Source organism: Lepisosteus oculatus, chromosome 19, assembly GCF_040954835.1.
Source record: "Lepisosteus oculatus isolate fLepOcu1 chromosome 19, fLepOcu1.hap2, whole genome shotgun sequence".
In the NCBI taxonomy this organism is placed as follows: domain Eukaryota; kingdom Metazoa; phylum Chordata; class Actinopteri; order Semionotiformes; family Lepisosteidae; genus Lepisosteus; species Lepisosteus oculatus.
In genome coordinates this window covers 6,605,158-6,630,479 of record NC_090714.1, presented here as the reverse complement: position 1 = coordinate 6,630,479, position 25,322 = coordinate 6,605,158, and the positions used below count along the sequence as shown (strand labels likewise).

General features: G+C 45.0%; 1 protein-coding gene across 1 annotated transcript in view; it reads left to right on the top strand.

Annotated features, from left to right (window-relative positions):
- xpo6 (exportin 6) overlaps positions 1–25,322 on the top strand; it is a 34,894-nt gene that overhangs the window by 5,771 nt on the left and 3,801 nt on the right. Inside the window, exons 2-21 of the mRNA XM_069180752.1 lie at positions 426–516; positions 2,834–2,946; positions 5,485–5,682; positions 8,162–8,321; positions 9,029–9,106; positions 9,533–10,028; positions 12,659–12,785; positions 13,171–13,280; positions 15,241–15,349; positions 15,709–15,801; positions 16,203–16,272; positions 16,605–16,764; positions 17,548–17,640; positions 18,256–18,400; positions 19,538–19,684; positions 20,677–20,866; positions 22,395–22,550; positions 23,059–23,173; positions 24,194–24,365; positions 25,027–25,188. Of these exons, the coding sequence (XP_069036853.1) occupies positions 426–516; positions 2,834–2,946; positions 5,485–5,682; positions 8,162–8,321; positions 9,029–9,106; positions 9,533–10,028; positions 12,659–12,785; positions 13,171–13,280; positions 15,241–15,349; positions 15,709–15,801; positions 16,203–16,272; positions 16,605–16,764; positions 17,548–17,640; positions 18,256–18,400; positions 19,538–19,684; positions 20,677–20,866; positions 22,395–22,550; positions 23,059–23,173; positions 24,194–24,365; positions 25,027–25,188 (2,985 nt within the window). The remainder of the gene's footprint in view (positions 1–425; positions 517–2,833; positions 2,947–5,484; positions 5,683–8,161; positions 8,322–9,028; positions 9,107–9,532; positions 10,029–12,658; positions 12,786–13,170; positions 13,281–15,240; positions 15,350–15,708; positions 15,802–16,202; positions 16,273–16,604; positions 16,765–17,547; positions 17,641–18,255; positions 18,401–19,537; positions 19,685–20,676; positions 20,867–22,394; positions 22,551–23,058; positions 23,174–24,193; positions 24,366–25,026; positions 25,189–25,322) is intronic.

Sequence of the window (25,322 nt, the reverse complement as noted above, 5' to 3'; positions counted from 1 at the left end):
GGCCTTCATTAGCTTGTGTGTTTGCATACAGTATATGCATGGCAGTCCATAGGCACTAAGTGTATGTATAATCTTTTATCATTCTTGTGTTGTTCTCCATACAACATGTCACAGTGGACACTGTATGTATGGTTAATACATTTGTTTGCTATTTAAATCGTCAAAGCCGAAGACCAACTGTTTATCAGAAGAGGAAGTTTAAACATTAGCAAGAGCTCAAAGTGTTTGAAACCAGCAAAGATGGAGGGCAGATACTCACGAGCCATCTTGACCAACATGTACTGTAGCACTTGTGTTAATCTCGCATATATTTACTGGAAGCCAGGCCCGGCAGTTCAGCATCGGGAGTCACAATGGCCTCTGTGCTGTGTGCTGCGCTGTGGCCTGCGGGACCTGAAAGCCTCCCTCTCTCTCTCTTACTCTAGGCGTCGGAGGTGGCCTCACTGCGCGCTCTGGAGAGCCTCATGACCGAGTTCTTTCATTCCTGCACCACCAATGAGCGCAAGAGGGAGATCGGTGAGTAGGAGCCGGTGCTGGAGACCGGACCTGTATCTCATCATGCACGTGTTCAGCCTTAGCTCTTATAAACACCTTAATCTCTGCTCGAGAGCATCAGGCACAGACCTGCTTTGACCATATGCTCTTTGATATATGAATAGATTGGCACACTTGACTTATTTTTCTCTCTCTGAGGAAAGTTAGGTTTATCTCCTACTTTGTTTTTTTTAACCCGAGATTTCCTTTTGAAAATATTCCAAAAATCTAAAGGCGTGCATGAACTGGCCACCTTTGATCCCTTGCGCCCAGGTCAGTAATTGCAGGACCTGGGCTGACCAAACGTACATGCGAGCACCCAGCTGTCCTGGGGAAATCTCTTCAGATCATGTTACCAGTGAAAACGCATAAGTAACAAGCTAACAAGTGGCTCTTAAACTCACAGGCAAGAAAAAAAAAAACAAAGTTGATGAGTTGTACATCTGTATATTAATAGGAACTTTTGCTGCTTATAATAACGAAACAGCCATTCAGTATTGGCTGTAGAAATAACAGAAGTTGTCTTTTAAGAATTGTGCAGATTCTAGCGTGTCGATTATATACGCTCAGGTTCAGTGGGTTTAGAAGATGTACAGTTTTAATCACTTTTGGAATTGACTTTTAGACTTGACAGTTTTAGATATTTGTGGTAGTTCTAAGAAATAGGTTCAACTTGCACTAGTGGACATGGAAGGCCAGCATTACAGCAGAATAAAAAGGTTTTGCGTTATAACAGCCGGAATGGAGGTTCTTTGAATGGAGATTGTTTGGTGAAACTTTTATACAAAAGAAGTTTGCCCGGGGCTCTTCTGCAGAAATATTGACAGTTTATTATTTTTAAGATCTATTTTAGAGTACAAAGTGCGTTTTCACTTGACTGTTTGCTCTTGTGGATTCAGTTGATGACGTTCTGACATTGTTACTTTTTTGTTAAATCTGTCTGGTGAATACATCCTGGTTCTATCCCTCTTTAAAGCCACTGGCTGCCACAACACATTGACAACTGTTGGATGTTCTGTATTTGGAGCATTCACTTACAAAGATCTACCTCCTTTAAAATGCATTTTTAACATACATTTTGTCCTAACTAGGTCAATTTTACAAACCTATTCATTGTCCGATGTTGTTTTATACTTTTTTACCATTATATTTTAATTATGGTTATGATTGTGGCACTTTACATAACTGACAAGAGTGCCTGTTGAAACATTTTATCCAAAACGGGTGAAAATTCCTAAACTGCAGGACTGAAATTTGAGGGATGCTTGTGGTAAAACTCTCAGCAGCTGCAGTGTTCAGTAAAAAGCACCTCTGGCCTTGTTCTGTAATTAGCTGAGATTTAGTGTTTTTATCTGGGAAATGGAAATGGACAAAGAGTTTTGATGAACAGCACATGACAAAAAAAGAAATCCTTAACACTGTTAAACAATTGTGCAGATTACTACACATCATTGCAGCTGTTGGAAGTACATATTGTCGTTTTGTAGTCAGTATACAGTACCATTTACAAAGATGGTGAAACTATGTAGTAATGGAAAGTAAAATGCTGTGGTAACTCATTTTATTAAACATTTTATCATCATAAACACTGTTATTGACGCTTCTAAACCCTGAAGACTCATCAAGAGTACATTAGATTCTATCTGGTGGTTAACACAAACATTTAAATAGGTTTGTGTCCGATTTAAGTGATACCTTACAATGTCCAACATTTTTAAGGAGACATTTGGACGGGATACTGAAAAAGATTAAAAACAGTACGTGGCAAGTAATAAGCCACACATGTCTGAGTTCAAGGACTACATAAAACCTGTTCTTAATATTTGTATAAAAATATTTATGAAGCCGTACCAACAGCATCGCAAGTAATGAAGTGTTTCCTATTATGTGTGTATCTATGCAAGTGTTCTCTCCCCTTCATTTTATTTTCCACTTCACTATTATAATGTTTACAATAACAAAAATGTAATTTACTGAAATTTCACCTGGTTTATTGTCACAAGTGTGACTGCACTAGGCTGCCTGAAATCTCATGTGGTGTCTGAGGGCTGACCTAATAAGTGTGAATAGGTCTCAGTCATCTACTACAGTTGCTCAAAATGTCAGATCTATTGCATTTGCACTTCCTAAGTACCAGAAGTGACGGTCTGGGGACATAATGTGTCCTGTAGTTGCAGCATTGAGTAATGAGTAGAGAATACTCATGGAACAGCAAATACATTTGTTCTACCAGACCCATGATCCTACCAATGTCAAGTGAATGTTTGATTGGGTGTTTTTTTTTTTTTTCCCTCTGCAGAGGAGCTGTTGAATAACTTCGCTCAGCAGATAGGAGCATGGCGGTACTGCCTCTATTTCCTCTCCAACACTCGCAATGAGTATGTCATGATGTACAGCCTGACTGTGTTCGAGGTGAGTTTTCCTGTAGCTGAACTGCTGGACGTGTCTTTAAATGCAAGGGGTTCTGGAGTTTGCTGAAGTGCTGGTTCAGGGGTGGTTCTTCTATGGCAGCATTGAGCTTGCATGACCGCTGGTCTGAAAAGGGAAGAGCAGCATTCCTTCAGTATAGTGCACTGTACTACTCCCCAATTGGTGGTCTTGTTTGAGAAGGTTCTGCAGCAGCTGATGAGGGTCTGTGATCTGCTAGTTAGAGAGAATGCCTTAAACATGATAGTGATTTTCTACAGTTAGGCTCCTTAAAATACTCCAAGTATGTATTGCCATCTCCACGCTAAACCTTTAGGTGGATCATAAAGTATGTTTTATGACATAAAGACGTGGCTTACGTCATGAAACACATTTCTTTTTTTCTATTTCTGTTTTGGGTTAGAGCTTGTACATTTCCTCACTGCAAATCCTTGTATTGAATTTGTGCAGCAGTGCTGTCCCTAGACTCCCCATCGCAGTAACTGAGGGCTCCACTTTCTTCTGGGACAGCTGCTCTTTCCGCTGACACTTTTATCCATAACACAGGCTTGAAGGAGAGCCCAGGCCTTTTCCAGGAAGCATCACAAGGCTTATCACATGTAGGCTGATTAAAAAAAGAAAATCCTGTTTCTGTAGTATATTTGTGTTGTGCTGCTAATTAAATGGCAGGGCTTGTTTCTTTTCATGACCTCTTGACCCTCAACGAAGAATCAGAGCACCAGAACCATGACAAACAAACCAAACCTCATTAAAAATAATTGAATGCAATCTCTAGAGTAGGAAGGAACAGGCTCTATGACCTGATTCTCAATTGTATCTACTTAGAATTCATAGAATATAATGTCCTTCGAGCAGGAGGTTGGCGGAGATAGGACTATGCTTTTATATAGAAGAGATTGTGTTGCATTCAGTTTTCAGAGCGTGGAGCCGCAACATGCAGATTGAGACACTCCACTTTGCCATGACTACAGGTTTCCTCAGCAGAGTGTTTGCAGCAGAGAGCACTGGTACACTGGAGAGCTCATGATGGGTGTGTCTCCAAGGAGCTCAGATACTGATATAGCCCTGCCGTCTTAAAGGGAGGCTGGCTACTGTTTAATCAGGGAACAGATTAGAACTTCAAGAGTTCATTGGAATGAGCAGAAACAATAGAAGCTCAATTGATTACACGTTACAAGTTAGAAGTGACTCAATGCTTAAAAGTCCTGTGTTATAGATTTCCTGTTTAGGCATGGTTTTCTGTTTAGCTCGAATCTTCCTCAGCTCCCAGAATTGCGTAAATACAAATCATTTTCACATACATAGATTTTCCAAGCGATGTAGGAATCTTTAAAGGAGTTCAGCAGAATTGGTTTGCTGTATTTTATTCTTTTTATAAGAGAAGAGCCGACTGGATGTTTAATCTTTCATATCTTGTCAGTGGTTGGAACCAATATAGAAACGCTGCAAAATCAAATGAGAATCTTTCTCTTTTTCAAGTTTCAGATAAGTCTTTTATAATAATTAATAATAAACTTTATTTTATATAGTGCCTTTAAAGGTGGCTTCTCAAAGCACTTTACATGTTGTTGTTGTCAAGCAATAATTTTAAAAAATACACAAGATAAGCAGGTTGAAAAAAACACAGTTAGAGGAGACAATAGATGGTGGTACTGAATAAAGTAGGTGCAGAGGGGTGAAGAATGGAACCAGTTAAGTAAAGGCTCTTCTAAAGAAAAAGTTTTTGAGTCTGGATTTGAAGGAGTTTAGAGAAGGTGACTCTCTGATATCCTTGGGCATGGAGCTTTGGGGCATAACAGAAGGCCCTGCCACCCATAGAGTGTAGACGGGCTTGGGGGACAGATAGGAGACCAGAATTAGAAAAGTGAAGGCTGAGAGGTGGGGAGTAGGGCGATAACAGCTCAGGCAGGTACTGAGGTGCCAAGCCATGCAGAGTCTTATAGGTGAGCATGAGGATTTTGAAGTCAACACGAAACTTGACAGGAAGCCAGTGCAGGAACTCCAGGATAGGAGTGATGTGATCACTTGCACTAGACCTGGTCAGGATTCTGGCTGCTGAATACTGGAGTTTGTTCAGTGTGGATTTAGAAACCCCAGCGAGCTGAGCGTTACAGTAGTCAATTCGGGAGAAGACAAATGTGTTGATCAGCTTTTCAGTCACAGTTAATGTTAACATAGGGGGTAGTCTAGCAATGTCACTGTTAAGATGAAGGAAATTTTGAGTCATCCGAATTTTGTCAGAGATTCAATTGGATAGAATAGAGACAGCCACATCAGTGTCAGGTTTGGTATGGATGTATATACTTTTGTAGTTAGTATAAAATGAAAATGCTAGTTAACTGTAACCATCCAGAATGGCTTCTAATTAAGAACTTATATTAAGCTTATTTCTAAGATTATAATTAATTTTGGAAGCCCATGCAGTAATATCTAGCTTGGGGAGATGCGCTGTGGCTGTTCTCGACAGTCACCCCCTCTGTGTCCACCTGCACCCCTATGGCTGACTGTGCAATGTCCCCGCAGAACCTTATCAACAGGATGTGGCTGGGCGTGCCCTCTCAGGACAAAATGGAGATCCGGAGCTGCCTGCCCAAGCTGCTGCTGTCAGAGCACAAAGCCCTACCCTACTTCATCCGCAACAAGTTGTGCAAGGTCATCGTGGACATCGGCAGGCAGGACTGGCCCATGTTCTATCATGACTTCTTCACAAACACCCTGCAGGTAAGCCCCTCCTTGGGACGTAGGGCTTTGTGTTGCAAGGACCGACCTCCAAGAACATTGTCCGTTTTCGCGTCGCGGTGCGATCGGGTAGGAATCGCAGATGTGGAATGTGGAAGGCAGGTTGTAATCCAGCATCACGTAGTTCTGTCTGTGTGTTTGGCATTCATGAAACAAAAATGGCCTAGACCTGAAATGGGCGAAGCCTGTCCGCAGGCGTTTTGGGGCGCTTGCCGTGTTATTAAGTTTGTCGTTTAGAAGCTGTTAAAATGTAAGAAAACGGGGGATCTGGCTTCTTAACTAATAATTAGTTTCAGTGAAGATCAGAGGAGGAATTAAAACTGAAGGACGTGATCGAGAAAGCAAAGGAGAGAGAGACTTCAGGCAGTAAAAACTAGACGGTGGCGAAGGGTTTCACCTGTTTTTTTCTCAAAGCTGTCTGATCCGAGTGTCTCATCTAGCTGCTTCCTGCGAGATTCCAGGGTAACATTTTCAGCCCCGTGGCTTGGTATTGTGATCAACACCACCAACAACTCCATATGAAGAAGCGCTTCTTTTTCTCAGTTCCTATTGCATATCATCTTAACGTCTGTCTTTATCTTCTGGTCTTGTTTTCTCAGGGACTTTCCTTCGCATGAAACTTTTTTAAGTATCGATTAAACCCCTTCACTTTAGCTTGGTCTAAAATAGTGATGTTGTCAGACTTTCGTTCCTAATTCTAAACTACCTAGCATAACCCATCTTGAGCTTAATTTGACCAATTTACAAATGTTTTCAGCTGTTGATGATTTAGGAAACTGCTGGTTCTTGGCTTTCCAGGGCTGGGCCCTGTTGGTCAAAGATTTGCCAATCTCCCTGAAGCGCTTCTGTTGTAGCTGCTTCTGAGCTCAGCATCTGTTATACCTCAGCATATACTCCAAACAACGTTTCTAACACCTGGAATGTATTATTTATTAAACTGCCTGGAAGGGTCTACAAAACATGGTATTTTCAGTCCTTCCAGATTTAATATGTAAACAATTCAACACTTGACACTAACCTTTGCGTTTCACTTAAAAGGGAAATGTTTGATCATACTGAACATTTTCTTGGCAAAAATAGCTACTCTCAGTTCTTTGGTTTATCAAGTCTGAGGAGAATTTACGGAGCAGATTCGTGTGAAATCCCTCTTGCGCACTGACGAGGGCTTCAGTGTGGTTTACGTGCCTGAAAGCTTCAGTGTCACTCTAGGTTCAGTGTTAAAAATAAAGCTTTAGAGCTGCATGACAGCTTTTTGTTCTGTAATACCACAGTTTGAGACGCGTGACTGCATCTGAGGAAAGAGCTGCAGAGCTCAAGGTTATGTTCCTAGTGGATAGCTAGACAGTAGTGAATACCATGGTAAATAGTTCATGTACTTTTAAAAACAATCTCCCGTAATGTGGTAAAATTGGTCTTGTTCTGTAGTTATACTGTGGGTAACCTGCAAGACGAAAATGGGTTCAGTTAAGATTTAAAGTAATAGTTAAATGCACTGTGGCTTTGCTGCAATGTAATGTTTCCTTTCAAATTTTGAATGATAATGCTCCAGTACCTTCACATCCTCTGCTTTCTGAGAGTAACTTTAGATCTGCAGTACCCCAAGCTAACCGTGGTGTGCAGTTGTTTCATACTTATAATAATGAAATGACTGCAAGCTGCCCGTTTTTGTTGAGCAGTTTGACGTGGCTGAGCCGTCCCCTTTCAGATCTCTGCAGCTCTAATGCGTCAAAAACATTTTGACGGCAACGCAAATGAGGAAGCAGGGGAGGCCGAGACGTGCCGATGTGTGAGCCGTACCACAGATATACCTATGAAAACACTTCTTGATTACCTTTGATTTCTGTGCACCTTTAAATACCTGAAGAGCCTCCAGCACCCTAGGCATTTATTGCCTCAGTTAGAAGAAACTGCCTTCTGACATCCAGCAGTTTTTATTTGCATTGAGACCCCTGGAACCAGCCAGAGTGGTCAATTACAATCCGGTTACCAAACCTCCGCAAAAGTCTGCGATTTCAAGCTGATCTTTCAGCCGCTAAACTTTATATTGTAACTGCCTTACATTGCCTTTCCTAGTGCTTTGTTGCCTGTGTTCCACATAGCTGGAATTGACACACTCTCTCAGTGATGTTGATGGATTGGAGATTATTAGTGTAACTCCACTACAGATTGAATGCATTACTAATTGCACATGATGGTTTATATAAGCGTGCATATTCAATTTGTTTTCCATCTCGTAACGAGTGACGCATGCCGTCAAAATCAAATTACATTGTTAGAAATATGATTTATACATTTTTAATAGAAATTGCACCCCGCCATGCAGATTTAAACAAGATTGTGTCTCAGTCTGAGCCTCGGATCCGCATACGGCCTGTGCCAGACCGGGTGTTTCAGTCCGGCAATGGCTGACGGACCTGGCGTAACTCTGCAGCCTAATTCTGCGTGTGCATTCTCCTCACAGCTGATCCAGTCGCCCGCGATGGCCCCCCTTGGTCTGATCCTGCTGAAGACGACGTCGGAAGAGCTGGCCTGCCCGCGGGAGGACCTGAGTGTGGCGCGCAAGGAGGAGCTGCGCAAACTGCTGCTGGAGCAGGTGCCCACCGTGCTGAGCCTGCTCACCGGTGAGTCCGCGCCGGTGCCTGATGAGCACCACGCGATCGGCATGCCCGGGCATACACGGAGCCCACTCTTCCACCAGCGGTCAGCCCCGAGATGTTTCAGCCAAAACCGCCTTGTTTTGTATGCTTTCTGCTCAATTGCAAAATTGACAAAAAGGAACCTGCAGGCATAACTAAATCATTCAGTCTGTTTAAAGTTTAAAATGTAATACATTATTTACTTAAGATATGGGACAGTTGGGGTCTATCTTAACCAAATAATTGGGAAAACTGATAAAGGGTGCCAGCGTGTTGTCTCATTCCGGAAACGTATTTAATCTTTTTAAACACATACCGGCTTAACTAAAATCTGTTGTTTCACCTGGTTTGATAAAGGGTTCTCCAGTTTTCCCAGCGAAGCGCTTTAAAAAGGCCGTGTTGGAATCTGTCTTCGCATTTTTCAAGGGACAAACTTCAGCTGCTTTTCTTTTTGAAACTAAGAGGCGGAAAGCGTATATATTCTTCCGGTGCTTTGTGCCCGAGGGTTTGGTGATGGAAATGACTCCCAGTAACGCTGTCCCTGTGAACAATGGGGTGGGTATGCAGGCTCCGATGAATACACGCTGCTGATGCAGCACATTCAGCTCTGTGAGCTTGCACCAGAGGGAGTGCACTACAGAGCTCCTTTTTTCATCCGCATAATAGATTGTATGTTTTTCATGACCCGGCAGGTATTCTGGAAACAATCTGGGATAAACACAGTGTTACTGCTGCCACCCCACCTCCCTCACCCACGTCAGGCGAAAGCGGTAAGGTTCACAAGCTGGAAATCTCTGCCCATCAACTATTTCTGTGGCCCCTTCAGGCGGCATTTTTCCAAAAAATCCAGATTTATAGCTGTGTGTTTGTTTGTGCATACGGGATATTTTGTCTGTCTTTGCACCCTGGCACGCGCACTCAAACAAGATTGGGTAAGCCGAGCACGTGCCTACGCACGCAAGACGGATTTAAAAATCGGGACAACTCTGAAGGGCGAAAACACTATTGCTTTGTATAACCGATCGCCATGATATGAGGGTTTCAACTCGTGCAGATCCTTTTTAAAAAAACAAGGGTTTCGAGGCTGCATTGCACATTCCTTGTTTGCTTCCTGTTTTGTTTTTAAACGTCTGCTGGTACGAGCTGACCATTCACCAGCGCTGGTTCTGCTTCCTCTTGCGAAAACCTGTCTGCAGGGGACCTGCTGAGCAGTCTGCTGCAGGGCCCGTACTACTCCAAGCTGCTGTCCCAGCCCATCCCGGCGCTGGATGAGGAGAGCCATCAGCTCTGCACCCTGGCCCTGGAGTGCCTGGCTCACCTCTTCAGCTGGATCCCGCTCTCCACCAGCATCACGCCTTCCCTCCTGGCCGCCATCTTCCACTTCGCCCGCTTCGGCTGCGACTCGCGAGGGAGCGGCAAGGGCAAGCTGGGCCACTCCACCCCCGTCCCCACCTCGGGCTCCGGCCCCCTGAACGGCAGCACGCAGGTCCCGGCGGGGGGGGCGGACGGGGCCCGGCTGGGCGTGCTGGCCATGACGTGCGTCAACGAGCTCATGTCCAAGAACTGCGTGCCCCTGGACTTCGAGGAGTACCTCCTGCGCATGTTCCAGCAGACCTTCTTCCTGCTGCAGAAGCTGACGCGGGAGAACAACGCCCACTCCATCAAGAGCCGGCTGGAGGAGCTCGATGAGAGGTGAGGGACCCCGCAGGCACCCCAACCCCCCCGCAGCCGGAGAGAGAGCAGGTCCTGTGACTTCTCAAACCCCTGTCGCCGTGCCGGGGGCTGAAATGTCTTTAACCGTCCAACCTGGGGCATTTCGTACCGTAGGCTGTGTGTTGTTTTTAGGAGGTACGTTTTTATCCCTAGGGCCCTGGCGGCTTGTGTTCAGACTGGCTGATATGGTTGTGCTGCCAGCGTTTTCGTGCTCCCAGAACACACGAGGGCCTTGCAGCTCGTGTTGCCTGGCTCTGAGGAATTCTCGGCCCTTTGGCGGTTGAGCGGCTGGCTTTTTTATGACTAGCCCCCCTCTCCCTGGCCCGCCCCTTGCAGGCTGGCGCCTGCCTGGCAGTAGGAGAGTCGGGAGGGTGTGGGAGGTGAGTGGCAGCGTGCAAGTGTCAGGTCTGTGTCCTTTCCCTCCTGTCCCACCTCCCCCCCCCTCCACCCCCAACCCTGCTGTTGTACCATAGGTGCTGTCTGCCAGGGAGGCACAGTCACCCGAGGTGCAGGTGAGGCATTTTAAATTCAGCCGTCGGAAGAGGCGTCGCGAGGTAAGGGGATCGCTGTGTTCCCTTCTCCAGGTCACTCTCCTGCTTCCCCGGCAGTGGGGTCTGTAGGATCGGGGGTGGGATTCCGTGGGGGATGGGGGGCAGTATCTCTTTCTAATAGCTCCACATTAACCAAATAACAACTTGGTTATTTCAAGTCAATAGAGCGAATGAGCTCAGCTCACCGGCTAATCTGCCTTATTAATGGAGATCCGCCAGCCCTGTACCTGTTTTTGGTTCGCTGTGAGATGGCGGCAGTCCTTTTATGTGACTTTGGAGCCTGGAGTAGGACTGCAGGGGAATAGATTTCTGGTAATTAACCTTCTCAGCACCTTATCTCCTGAGCAGGACCAGTGTATGTGTTGCTGGTTCAATCCCTAAACCTAAACCTAAACCTAAACCATTTGTCCATTTACCTAGGAGTCACATGTTTGACGCACAAAATTACAATTCTTCTTTTCACATAACCCTGATGGTCCTGTGGTTACTTTAGAGCCGTTTCCCCATACCTTCTGGATATAATGAGCCAGCGCTAAACCTAGAATGTAAAATATATGTTTAATAAATATTAAAAAAGAAAACTGTAACTGAGACCTTTAGGACAAGTCTGGTGGTTCCTTTTGGGACAGCATAGGAAATGACAAGCATGAACAACAGTGGTACCCTGAACTGAATCTGGCCTTTGCTGCCTGTCAGGTTGGACAGTCCAGACCTGTTACTTCCCATTTGTGCAGAAAAGAAATCCGCAGTCCTTGAAAACCCCTTCCGTTTTTCTCTTCTTTTGTAAATTTATCTCCTCTCCTTCCTTATTTGTGCACTACGTTTGGTCCATGTGGCAGACCAAACTCTTCTACTTTTAGTGTTCAGGATTGCTTGAGACTCGTTTTAAGAAACCCATGGTCTGTCAGAGTGGGATGAGCTAGCTATTTGTAAGTAAGAGCATGGTGATCAGCAAGATCATCCGTAACTGGTCTTTGTAATTGGTTTATTGATTGCGGGAGACCTTGATATCGATGGTTTAGCTGCAGAGATGTAGCTCTGAGCAGTTGTGAAAGATCAGACAGGCAAAGAAGTTGTCCTCGGCCTACTGTAGCCATTTTTGAGAGCACATCAACACACTTGCAGCGATACGAACCACGTGGAGACAAAAGTCCGAAACTTTTGTTCTGAAACAACCTCGAAACATACTGATTCGGCAGAAAAATATACTGCATTTCCATCTGGTGTATAATTGTATCAGCATTATTGCACATTAAAAATACCCACCATACTCTAGTTCTTGGTGGTGAGGCTGGGGTGGATGTTAACTTCTTAAAGGCGCCATTGACTTTGCATGGTTCGGTCTCTTTTTCTATGGTGTTTTCTGCCTGGATTTTTTTCATCCATCTCTTTCTTTGCAAATAACGTTTCTGAAAAAGCCTCCCTCCAGGAAGACTGAGGGGGGCGCGTTTTGCTTTTGTGAGACATTCCCGGTCGCGTGAGCAAGGCTGTGGAGCTTTGCCGGTCCTTCCCCTCCCTGCATCCCTGAACGGCTACGGCACGAAGGAAAGATTTTTCTTTGCTAGTCTTGCTTCAGCAAAAGCGCTAGAGAATACTCAAACCGCATGTACACACGTGCAGGCCATTGGACGTGACTCTTTAAGTAAATGGCACAATGGGTGTCTTGAGGTTGCTCTGTGTGCAGGAGCCCATAGAGACGTGAGTTTTCATCTTTTGTCTCCACTTGGCTGAAAGTGGCTCTTGACTAGCATGTCTTTTCTGCTGTATTTCAGGTGTGTTTGGAGTGAAGGGTTGCCGGTCCCTTAGGTAATTGTTGAAGGGGTTTTATTTGTATTTAAAACTACTTTTAGTTTTATTCCTTTATATTCTGTAACTGGCTGCTTTTTTTTTTTGGTTGGTTTTGTTTTGTTTTTTTGATGAACGGAATTCTGAATGAGTGTGTCATTTCTAATTGTATACTTCAGAATTCTTCATTCAATACATTTATTTTCCTTTTCTTGCACACGTGGTCTAACCTGTCTTGTTTTTTTTCTTTATCTGCTCCTTTTTGACATGCAGCTACATTGAGAAGTTCACGGACTTCCTGCGCCTGTTTGTCAGCGTTCACCTGAGACGGATTGAGTCCAATGCTCAGTTCCCTGTTGTGGAGTTTCTAGAGCTTCTCTTCAAGTACACTTTCCACCAGGTACTTCGTTTTTTAAATAATAAGGGTCACAAATCTGGACTACTGGGCCCATCTGGCCTGTCTGTTGTATACGTTTTATTTATTCACAGGAACTATCTGGGTTTTTTCCGCAATGAGCTTTAAAGAGCACAATGTTACATGTATGGCGGCACAGTGATTCACAGCATCATCACGGAGTCACAGAGTGAAGACTGAGAATTAGACCACTGTCTTGTTTACATGGAAATTTCCAGATTAATTAGCGGTTCCAAGTCTTCAAACGTGAAAGTTGATCATGTCGGCTTGCACAAATTAAGTAACAGATGGAGCTTGGCAACATATTATCCAACGGCCTCTGACCTCAGATTTTTAATGTGTCTTTTAACCTGAAGTCCTGTGTTTGCAGCCCACACATGAAGGCTACTTCTCCTGCCTTGATATCTGGACCATCTTCTTGGACTATCTGACCACAAAGATCAAGAGCCGGTTAGCTGATCGCGATAGTGTTTTGAACAGGTAGGCCTGTTTTTGGAATTCCTACTTAAACTAGTGTTGTTTTCTTTATCAATTTAGCTGATTAAGCAGCCATTCTTTTTTCTGTCCATAGCAGCACGTCAGTAGAGTTGCATCAAAACAAGTTGCATTTCCCTAGCAGCTACATTTGTGTGCACATAAGTGATTCAAAGGATTTTTAGGTTGTTTTGAACGTTCAGCATTTAAATTTCACATAATCACACCCCTTAAGCTTCCCCCATCAGATACATGGCTTAGTTCTTTGTAGAAACCACAGTAGTACGAACTAGGCAGAGGAAACAGGTTTCAGTCCTCTGTATTTTATTCATTTTGTTTTAAATGGACTGTCGGGTCTTCTAAGGCTGTGATACCTTAGCATGAACTTGTTCCCCCCCACTACACCGACTTGTTTTTGCCCTAGCAAATAGGTGAGCAAATAGTAAGCTTTGTCAAAAGACTTTTTAAATGAGAAAGCCACAGTGCGGTTTCGTTCATCACGACGGCACGCATCACTTCCTGCTTTCTCAATCTCAAAGGGCTCCGCCACATCCTTTTTAAGCTCCCCTGAGCCTCATTGCCTGGCTGTGCTGGAGGAGTGCCTCTGTTAGCACACACAGATGGCCTGCACGCACCAATGACTGCCCGTCTGTGAAAAGCCAACTTGTGATGTCATTTCCAGGGCTACAGTCATCTGACGGGGGCACTTGTGGAAAACTAGACAGTGCTGATCTTGAGTTGGCTGTGCAGTAGTGTTCGTTTGTGACCTATATTGCACTACGACTCGTCTGCATTTAATTGCTGTTGTGAGAGTGAGCTGCTCCAGTACAGTTGTTTGTTCACCATAATAATGGTAGATCTCAAGCACTAGCAAGATGTGGAGAGAACAAACCCTGTTAGCCACAGATTTTCATCATGATAGTCCTGCCTTGTTTGCACTCTACCAGTTTGCTATCTGCTGTTCTTTTGATATACCGGATTATTGAGACAGACCGCAAAAAATATTTATATAGAATGCTTCAGGAGGAATCAATCTGAAAAACATGTTGGAGTTTTGACAAGCAATAAGTAATGTGAAGATATAGTTAAATCATTGCATGAGGTGCAGGTTTGTGCAGCTCTGTGGAGAGGGCAGCATATGGGTCAGATATTCATGTGTGCACCTGGGAACTTCAGTGTCTTTTTTTATTATTTTTTATTTTACATTTTACATGTAAACCACCATTATTCAGCCTTACTTTTACAGTACACTTTCGACTATACATCACAAGCAAAAATTGTCTATTCCTGTTTGTTCCCCTAGTATTTTACGGTTGTATAACTTTTAAACAAAGCTATATACATTTAGAATGAGGAAGATGTATACATTTATGAATATGAAAAAGGAAGAGACTATATAAATGTACCTCATTAAAATTTAGTTATTTTGTTTCTCAACAAATTCCGACCTTAAAGGTTTAATGTACTGAACCCATCTAGACCAATATTTGACAATTTGTTTCATTTGTAATTTTAGTGAAAATGTTATTTTATCCATTATATATATTTCTTTTATTAATTCAATACAGTCATTCATTGTTGGTACATCTGGGAGAAGCCACTTTCTTGCTATAGCTTTCTTCCCTGCTGATTATAAGGATTTCAAACAAATATTCGTCAGTTCCACTCCAATCAAAATTAGGCTGCTTAGGCTAGTGTCCTGTTCTTGAGTCTGGAGTTCCCCAGGATTGTGGTGGAAAGACCTGGTCATTCGGAGACAGTGTATTGTGAAGCTCCACATAGCAGCGCTATGTAGCGTTTGGTCTACCAATAGTAAAATTAATTAGAAATCAAGCCGTAAACCAGTTCTCTTGACATTTTGAAACAAGGATGCAATTGAGATGGCATAGGGGTGTGGAAAAAAAACAACTCGCTTATACTTCCCGAAAGGAATAGAAGGTAACAGCTTCTGTTCTGTTCCGCTCAGGTACAAGGACGCCCTGGTGCTGCTGTTGCAGGAAGTGCTGAACCGAATCCAGTTCCGCTATAACCAGGCCCAGCTGGAAGAGCTGGATGACGAGACTCTGGATGATGATGTAAGGCACCGGTCCATTTCTCCTACCTATCTCAGCTGGGTGAGCTGTGTAGAGGATTGTTTGAGGGATGATAATATACTAAAGCAGCAAAACTGTGCATTCACACCAAGTTGGAATTGCTCGTTCACACATTTTAACTACCCAGAGCACCATATAACTGTATGTCTAACTGTAACATATACGGCGCACTGACATTTTATCTTCAAAATGTTAAGTCATAGATGTGGTAATAAGAATTGGTATGTTTGTGAATCTGACCGATTGGGATATCTCTAGCAATAATGTGCATCTCTGATTGGGTGAATTGTGTCAGTGATTTCTGTGGCCTTGACCCTCATCTCTGTAAATGGTCTGCTCAGCAACAGACAGAGTGGCAGCGCTACCTGAGGCAGAGTCTGGAGGTGGTGGCAAAAGTGATGGAGCTCCTGCCCTCCCATGCCTTCTCCACGCTGGTAAGTCTGGGCTCTTTCCTGGGAATGATGGATGACCAAATTTAGTGTTTTGAGGCTTTTTTCATGGTCTAACCATCTGAATGATGTGATTCATGTACCTTGGAAGTTATTCCTCTCAAGTTCAGAAATGCCAATGGTAATTTAGGCTGTCATACTCCATACTATCTTCATTTTACCAGTTGTGATCCCATATAGAAAGTCTTGTTGAGAATGTCAAGCAACTAGGCTGAAGTTCTCGTTAAAACTTTTGTTTAAAGAAGCTCTAGTTTGCATCCCAAACGGGCTTAGTTTGCATTAGTTCACATGTCCCCGTGTGTGCGTGTGAGGTTGAGCATTGTGGTTTAGCAGCATGTTAGGGACCCAACCTGGGATTAGCTCTAATGCTGAGCCTCTTCTCTCAGTTCCCAGTGTTGCAGGAAAATCTGGACGTTTACCTGGGCCTGCAGCAGTTCATCGTCACTACTGGGACAAGTGAGTACAGGCCATGTGTGATGTTCCTCGGATCTGCTGCCATTTTTACTTTTTTTTTCCGCTAATTTATGTTGATTAAGAAACAAATTACCTGAAGCAAAGTGCCCCTTGAAAGGAGATAAAATGCTGAGTTTCAGATACCGTAAACCATACAATTTTTCTTGCAAGGCGCACATGTGCCTTCTGCTTAATGTAAATTTCTGCCCATGCATCTTTGACCTAAACATCCTAAACATGCAAGGAAAGAGTGCAGGGGCCAGAGGGTTTCGTTGGCCGAGGGGCAGTTTCTGAACGCGCATCAGGAACTGGCTGCCCTGTGTCTCCCCCTGCAGCTCGGAGGCTGAATATCACAGCGGAGAATGACTGCCGGCGGCTCCACTGTGCTCTGAGGGACCTCAGCTCCCTGCTGCAGGCTGTGGGGCGGCTGGCCGAGTACTTCATCGGGGATGTCTTTGCTGCCCGCTTCAACGACGCGCTCACTGTGGTGGAGAGGTAAGTGCCAGGAAACTCGAGAGTTTGTCTGCAGAAACCCACCGTGCTGTACTGATGTAGCGCTGTTTAGGAGGCACAGTAGAATAAGGCACAAATTCTAGATTGAGATTTGACTTCCTTTAGTTTTGATTTTCTTCAGCTTTGGCTAAAATACTTCATCCACGTATGCATTTCTTAATTCCGATACTTGTGGTTTATTGTATATCTAACGTGGATGCTGAAATAGGAATTAGTTGAGGATGCTTATACATTTGGCTTGTACAAAGAATTTATCTGGTACTTCAAACACAAACTCCATCAGGTGTTTTTAATAATTTAGTGTGCTTATTACTGTACAATCTCTTAAGGAAGTATTTTTTAAAGAATTTAGTGTGACTTTGGCACAGAAGTTGCTGAAGTGGTTTCTGTGTATCGCTGAAACGTTGCATAATACATTTTGCATTTCCTTTTTTCATTTCATGCAAACAAATGGTTTTGAAAGGTTATGCAAATGGGGAAAAGTTCATTTCGGTCGATTCGTCTGGAATCTGCCTTTCCGCGGAATTCATCTCGACTTAATCCCCGAAGAAATTGGATTTATAATGAGTCTCTCAGGGAGGCAAATTACCAAGTCCTAGAATACTGCTATTTGTCAGTCTCCCCATGCAGCAGTCAGGACTGTTACTCGAGAGGTTCGATCTCTAAAGCAAAGAACCCGACCTGAAATGCACAGCAGCTTTCCTGCTGGTCGGGCTCGACGGAGCCAGGGGTTTGAGTTCTCTGCCTCCTCTCCTCCCTGCGCAGGCTGGCGGACGTGACCTGTTACGGCTCCCAAATCAACCTCTACGACCTGGAGACGGCAGTCCCGTCGGTGCTGAAGCCGGACCTCATCGACGTGTGAGTATCCGGGAGCGGGGAGTCCCAGGGGGCCCGACATCTTGAAATACCTTCAGTGTTGAGCCACAGCTTTACAGTTGAGCTTGGCTCCGATGAGCCTCGAGCCCCCGGTATCTATAGTGGTTCACTGCAGGCTGCCCTCAACTCGCGTCTTTCAAAGTTCTGTAGTTCGGGTTTCTGCAGAGGTAGGTGTTGATGCCCAGGGATCCCAAGTGGTCCTTTGCATCAGAATGGTTCTATAGCCCTGCCATAGGAAGAATCTGAGGAACGAGTGGGGAAATCCTAAAGGTGTGTGAGGAATGTTGGTTATTTCATGGGGGTGGACATATTTATAACCTAAGTTTCAGGGTAGCGTGAATTGGTTTTATCACACGAGATTGGTCACTGCCTTAAAAAGAGGAAGAAACATCTATTTCATTTTTAATTGACAGACGCCGTTAAGAAGCTGTTACTTTTTCTTGCATCTATTACTCATGTTCTCTCATTTTTCCTAGTTGCCAGGGTCAGATATTTTTTTAGGAGTTATAACAAGCAGTGAGGATGTGCTTTGGCGAGGCTGGACAAGCTTGTCTGACACTGCCCTGTCTGACGCGCGTCTCCCCTTGTGTGTCCCAGGCACGCGCAATCCCTGGCGGCCCTGCAGGCCTACTCTCACTGGCTGGCTCAGTTCTACAGCGAGGTGCAGCGGCAGAACCAGGCCCGCTTCGTCACGCTCATCACCTCCGCCATGGACGCCACGGCTCCCCTTATCAGCGCCAAGGTGCGGCCCCTCAGCGCTGAGCAGCAGGATGGCTCCGGTGGCCATTTTCAGCGAAAGTCGCTCTCCTCCAGAGTTGGCCTTTCCCAGCGTGCTCGTTCCCGAGCTCTCAAATTGTTGCAAGATTGAGCCTGAGCAATGGTCAGAGTGGGTCCATTTTCTAAAATGGTGACACCGCCGCAAAGCATGCAGCTATTTACAGTGCTCCTCTTCCCAACAAGAAAAATGGAAGGGAAGCTTTACCTAAAAAAACAGTTGTTAAATCTGGAACGAAAAGAAATCGCCACAAACACAGTTAAAACTGTACACGTACTATGACACTCCAGAACATTCCACTATCTCCAACACATCCAACTATCCACCAACCAACCAACCCCTTCTGGCCTGAGGAGCAGCTTATATTGTGTTTAAGCCCCTCTCCCCCTGGAATGAACCATTAGCTTTTTACATAAAAAAATAGTTCACAATTCTGCAGTTCGTTCAGATTATTCACAAAGGAAAGAGAAGACCAGATATATCCAAAACAACATTTTACCACTTCTTTTTTTTTTTTTACCGTTTTCAAATATTAAACAGAAATGGAATTTCCCCCTTTCCACATGCACGTGGTTCTTCCCTTAACACTATAAATATACCTCTAGAAAGGGGGTTAGGTTTGGCCCTTCGAAGCCGCCATAGGCTGGCACAACCCGGACGTCTCGAACAACAAACAGTATCATTGAGTGAGCGCGCTCTCCATTCACACAGTCGCAACACTCAAACGGACAGTTACCACATATGTTTCTGTATGTATCTGTGCCTCCAATTAAAAAAAAACACTAATAACAGCAGTCATTGGCCAAACCCCGAGTGTGCACCCTCAGGAAATCGCTAGCAACTGGTTGGCAGAAAGTGTGTCATTTGTATTTTACAGTGCTACCTGTGCCTCCTCTGTCACACACATCCATCATCATTGCAGGCCTGGCCCGATTCTGTGAATGTCCAGGCTAAATTGAGTGGTCGCCGGATGTCCTTGCCCTCGTACCCGGTTCCTTTCGGGGGGTCCCCGTTCGCCTCCCACTGTGGGGACCCTCTCGTTGCAGCAGGTCGAAATCTTCCCATGTGCTCACATAGCTGTCCCTGCGCCGCCCATTCCCCTAGGTACCGGAGAAGCTGCTGCTGTCGGCCTGCCACTTGATGGTGTCGATAGCCACCACGGTGCGGCCTGTGTTCCTGGTGACCGTGCCGGCTGTGCAGAAGGTCTTCAATCTGGTCACGGACAGCTCTGCGCGAGGGCTCCCCCCGGAGGTGAGGGCCTGGAACTCTCTGAACCCCGTTAGCCACTTCAGCGCTCTGGCAAACATCAAGAGCTGATTGAAGTGGAGAGACCTTGTCAACTTGAAAGGCACTTAAATCACCAAACGTGTCTCCTGTTTTCGGTTAAGCAGTCATTTAGTACTTATTGAGTTATGCACTCAAATTCATATTAATGAAATTAGTAACTATCTTTACAAAACCCTTTCTCTGTAAGGGAGAATTTAGTTAAGTATGAACTATTTTCACTCCTAAATTCCTTGAGATACGATTCATCTGGTGCTTGTACCAATGTGACTTTGGAACCTTTCTAACTTGATTTGCATGTAACTCGATAAATTAATGTTCACGTTTACACGGTGCATACTGTGGTATGTCATTTTACGATGCTTATGTGTAGCTCAGAAAAATGGTCACCATCGTTAACACACAGTGCAGGAATGTTAGCAAAGGCTATAATATGTGTATAATATTCCCCTTATTGACTGTGAAGGCCATGCTGATCATATGGATTTGGTGCTGAGTAGATGAAATAATCAGGGTAACCATATGTGAAGAGAAGGAAAAATCCAGCAGCCCGAGGGTCGGTAGTTTAAAGTTACTAAACGTCGCTTCATTTCATTTACTCTCGACCATGGGCAGACATCTTCACCCTGTCCCCTACGTGGGAGACTAGACTGTTCAGCCTGCAGGTTGAGCTTTGTGGTACAGATGTGACTGCCTTGAGCCCAGGTTAAGTCTCTAGCCTTTCTTCGATGGGGGAATCTCCTGTACTGTGGTGCCTGATTAAGAACCGCTCTTGGTGTAACACTGACTCATGTAACACGCTGGACACCCTGCGATCTGCCAGTAAAATCTTCGAGAGACGGAACTGCTCCTCCAGTCAGCACCACCTCTCCTGTCAAGCGCTGGGGAACTGTTGGACGGATATGGGGCTTTGTAACAGTAGGTGTGGCTGTTCCTGATGTGTGCTTATGTGTTCTCAGGCTCAGGTGTTGGTGTGCAGAGCCCTCTCCAACATGCTGCTGTTGCCCTGGCCCAACCTCCCCGAGAGCGAGCAGCAGTGGCACACGCGGTCTACCAACCATGCCAACCTCCTGGCCGCCCTCACCCGCCACTACCGCCAGCTGAGGGGCACCGCCAACCTGCAGCAGAGGCGTCTGGGCCTGGAGGACTGTGAGTGCATTTTCTGTCTCTTGCCTCAAGACACTGTTTGTTCAAATAACAGCGCAAGCCAACACCTGGGGAAAAGTAAACCCTTTTCTGAATGCAGTGAAAGTATTGTGATTCCTGGGTGTATCCCAGTGCTTTGACTTTGGTCCCATCTGTCTTTGCAGGTGGCCCCACAGGGCAGATATAGGTTGCTTAACCCTAGTCTTCCATTGTCCAATACCTCAATAGGGCAGGGCACATCTGAGTCAGTCCATCTTGCCAACCACACCTGTGTGTGAAAAACATGTTCAGAACTTAATTTCAACAGTGTTTATGAATTTTACTATTTAAAATGCTTTTCTGTTAATGGATTTCGTATACCGTTTGTCTTTGTAGCCTGCGACGTGCTTTTAATGTTAATCTAGAGAGAGTGAGCGATGGACATGGGTACAGCACATCAGAGCCGAGTTAGGTCACAGCTAGAATAATTCCACAGTGGAAGTGATTCTGAAATTTGAACGGAAATATCCTGAGGCATTATACACGCAATGAATGTCGAAACCGGTAGCTTTTATTATTGTGTTTTAATGTTTAGTACAGAAGTAAAAAAAAAAAGACTTAAAGGAAATGTTTCAAGACGACAGTCCAGTTCATGATTCAGGCCAAGAGCTTTATTCCAGAAAACCAGATTATCCCACACACCATTGCATTTCTTAAAGAAAACAAATCCCTGTTTGCTTACCCAGAGCTGCCTCACGGCAGGTGAAATGCTGGAAAGACACAGAGTTACATTTCAAAGAAATTCTCTGCTTAAAGGGACTCTCATAATGGATCCCAAATAAATAATTCATGGTCTCTGTATTTTTAGCAGTCATGCACCACTCGCTTCTTCCTGACAAACCTCTTACAGAGTGCGGTTTCCATAGCACCTCTGTAAAAGTCCTCTATGAGGTCTAACAGCTTCTCCAGCCTACACGCTGGCACTACTAAGGAATCAAGACAATAGAGTGGCACCACTCTCGTGCAGGATCTCGGTTGAGTTATTGTTGTGAGAAGCACAGCAGCCACTTGTGAGCTCACCCCTCTCGCGCATTTAAAGACAAAAGACAGTGGGGGCAGATTGGCGTGAAAGCGACAGATGTTTTACCTCGTGCTTAAATTATTTATTTCATGGGCGGGGGTTCCAAGTGGCTCACCCAGTAGTGAAGCACCCACGTCGCAGGTTCGAGCCTGGTCACTAGCCGACTGTGACTGGGATTCCCTCTCCAGTGGCACACAGTTGCCAGGGCAGTGCTGCGATTAGTCAGCCTTGATCTGTGCCCGGCAGCCTTGAGGTGACACTGTGGGATACAGTATCGGCAGATATTGCAGTGAGCTTATGGTTACATCTTACCCATGGGCTAGAGTACAAATGGGTGAAGCACCTCGTTCAGAGTTAGTGTCTGACCTGCGCCCGACGTGGGAGCCTTCTGGCTCCAGCATTAAGCAGGTGATGTATTATTGTGCTTGTGGGGAGCTCTGCTTCACAAGGGTCTTCCCCTGTCCATTGCAGTGAAAGCGGTCCTGCAACAAACACTGCGAGTCCTGAGGGACGTAGTGGACAGCATCTCGGGGGAGTCCACCAAGTCCCGGCAGGTCTGCTACCAGTCGCTACAGGAGTCCGTGCAGGTTTCCCTCGCGCTCTTCCCCGTCTTCATCCACCAGCCAGGTACGGCGCCAGTGTCCTGGGGAGTCACCTGTCGGACGTTTCTGCACAGGTTCCAGTGACATTAAAGACTGTTGATGGAATGTATGATGAAGTGGTTGCATGCTGAAAACTAAAAAAAACATCACTATGAAATTCGCTAATTACTTAGTCCCTGAGCATCTCCTTCAATAGAGCATTTGAATGTAAGATGCTTGAAAAGGAGAGACATCTTGACCCTCTTTGTGTGCTGCTGGTTTTTTATTGATGAAAAAGACCTTTTATGCTGCTTCTTGAGGGAGACCAGTGAATTACTCTAAGCCCGGTTTCATCATAATTGTATCCTGTCTGAAACCCTTTTTTTTTTTCTCATCTTAAATGAGAAGGCACTCCAGCTCTCACCACAGACATCAGCCACTGGGATTTAATCTTGCTTCTGAAGCAATAGCTGCAGAAATAATGTTTGCACTGTAGCTTCAATCATCTTTCAAAGAGCAAGTTTTCTTAGCAGAAATGGTGTTTTGCTTTCCAGATGTCACAGACGAGATGCTGAGTTTCTTCCTCACTCTGTTCCAAGGCTTGAGGGTACAAATGGGAGTTCCCTTCACGGAACAAATCATCCAGACCTTCTTAAACATGTTTACCAGGTACTGCTCCTCCAGACGTTCTAGTGCTGCACGTTATCCCTTCCATCTGCCCGTCTCAGAGCCAGGTTTCATTCATTTCATTGCTCTGCGATGCAACACTTCAGGAAGAGTCAGCAGATCTTGTTGGGTGGTTGTGGTGTCTTTACAGTTGGTGCAATACGCTGTCTTTTCCTGTAGTCCCAGTTTCCATCTCTGAGCTAATGAGGTGAGGGGCTCTGGTGAATTGATTCTGCTAACACACAGTCCTGCTGTGTAGAAGTTCGGTCATTTGTACTTCTGATTGGCCTGAAAGGGACGAATAAGCATCAGTTGAATACTGTCTAGCTGGAAAAGGAAGTGGATTTTTTTTTCCCCAGGCTCAAGGGACTGTTTATGATCCCACCATTTGTCGCGTTTGCTGGACTCCTAGCAGAGATTAATCGGATCTGGGAGAAACTTTAGAGCTGCACATGCAGTGTGGTATCAGCTTGTGTCGCGACAGGTCTGTTCACTGTGGTGAGCAGCTCAGTAAGATTGCTCCTCTCTGTGTGGGTGTGCAGTGTTCCATGCCTTCGTTTCTGTTACTCGTTGTTTGTGAACCTGTGCGTGTGGAAGTGTGCTGTCTACTTAATGTGTTCCAGTGTATTTGTACGTGATGAGACAGTACAAATGGATGGGATAACTTCCCTTGATGGTATTTTATACAATGTCTTGTGGCTGTATTGGCGTGATTGTTAGCTTTTTTTTCATGCATCTTGGTGTTTGCGTCAGAACAAAAGAAAAATAAGCAGAAAAGTTTCAAATTTCGGATACTTACATCAGAAAAACGGTGACGGTGAAGAAACTGAAATTCCCTGGCAGTTGAAACATTTATTCGAAGTATGGAAAATAAAACCAGATTTCGGTGAATTGGTGGTGGTTCACTTTGCTGGTTTCGCTTCCTTTGGTACTTGTTGGCGCAGCAGTGTGTGGAAGGGAGGGGGGCGTGCTGATCTCTGTGCGCGCGCGCATCCGTGTCTTGACCGTGTCTGTGCCGTCCAGGGAGCAGCTGGCGGAGAGTATCCTCCAGGAGGGCAGTGCCGGCTGCAGGGTGGTGGAGAAGTTCCTGAAAATCCTGCAGGTGGTGGTGCAGGAGCCCGGCCAGGCCTTCAAGCCCTTCCTGCCCAGCATCATCTCACTCTGTATGGAGCAGGTCTACCCCATCGTGGCCGAGGTGAGTGCGAGGGGCAGGAGGGGGGCCTCAAGTCTTTCAAGCGCTGTCTGGGTTTCTACTCATTTAGTTCTCATTCGCATTTAATGGTTGAAAACCCGTGGGAACCAAATCCAGTTCTACAGACATTTGCGATGTCATTAATAAGATAGAAATGATTTCGAAGCCTTGAGAGAATCGTTTAATTCTAATAACTTAAACTGAACTTTTTTATGGGCGAAAGTGAAGAGGCAGTGACCCTCTGTACAGCATTCGAAACCTCTGGCTTTGCGTTTGAAGACGACATGCAGAGGATGACGTGCTGACAAACTGCGAACACAAAAACATATTTTTCCGCTTGCTCAGAAATGTCCCTTTCTTGCCTTTTCTTACTCAACCACTACAATTTCCTTTCGATTCAGTGGTACGTCACTTCACAAAAAAAGATATTGATGTTCCGATTAGCAGATTTTTTCAGAGCTGGGGAATATTTTGCACTAAGACCTTTAAATGCTAAACTAGAGTTGCCAAGGGCATTGTAGAGCACTGGAACTTGGGACACTGTGCTGGTAGGTGGTGCACAAGTTATAGGGGTATTGCTGTATTGAGCAGAGCTAATGGAACATCAGGCCTTCTTGGTCAGGAGGGTCTTGCCAGACTTGACCTAGTTTGTGTGTGTTAACAGCGTTCCTCTCCAGACGTGAAGGCAGAGCTTTTCGAGCTTCTCTACCAGGTGTTGCACCACAACTGGAGGTACTTCTTCAAGTCGTCTGTGCTGGCCAGTGTTCAGAGGGGTGCGTCTGAGGAGCCCATGGAGAACGAGGCCCAGTTCATCGCTGTAATGCAGGTGAGGATTTGAGGGGGCCAGTTGCATCAGTTTCCCTTTAGGTTGGCCCTTAACTGTTTCTTAACACGTTAAAATGCTATGTATGACTTAGTTGAGATAAAGCAGGTTCCATATATGCTGAGCTTTAAGAAATT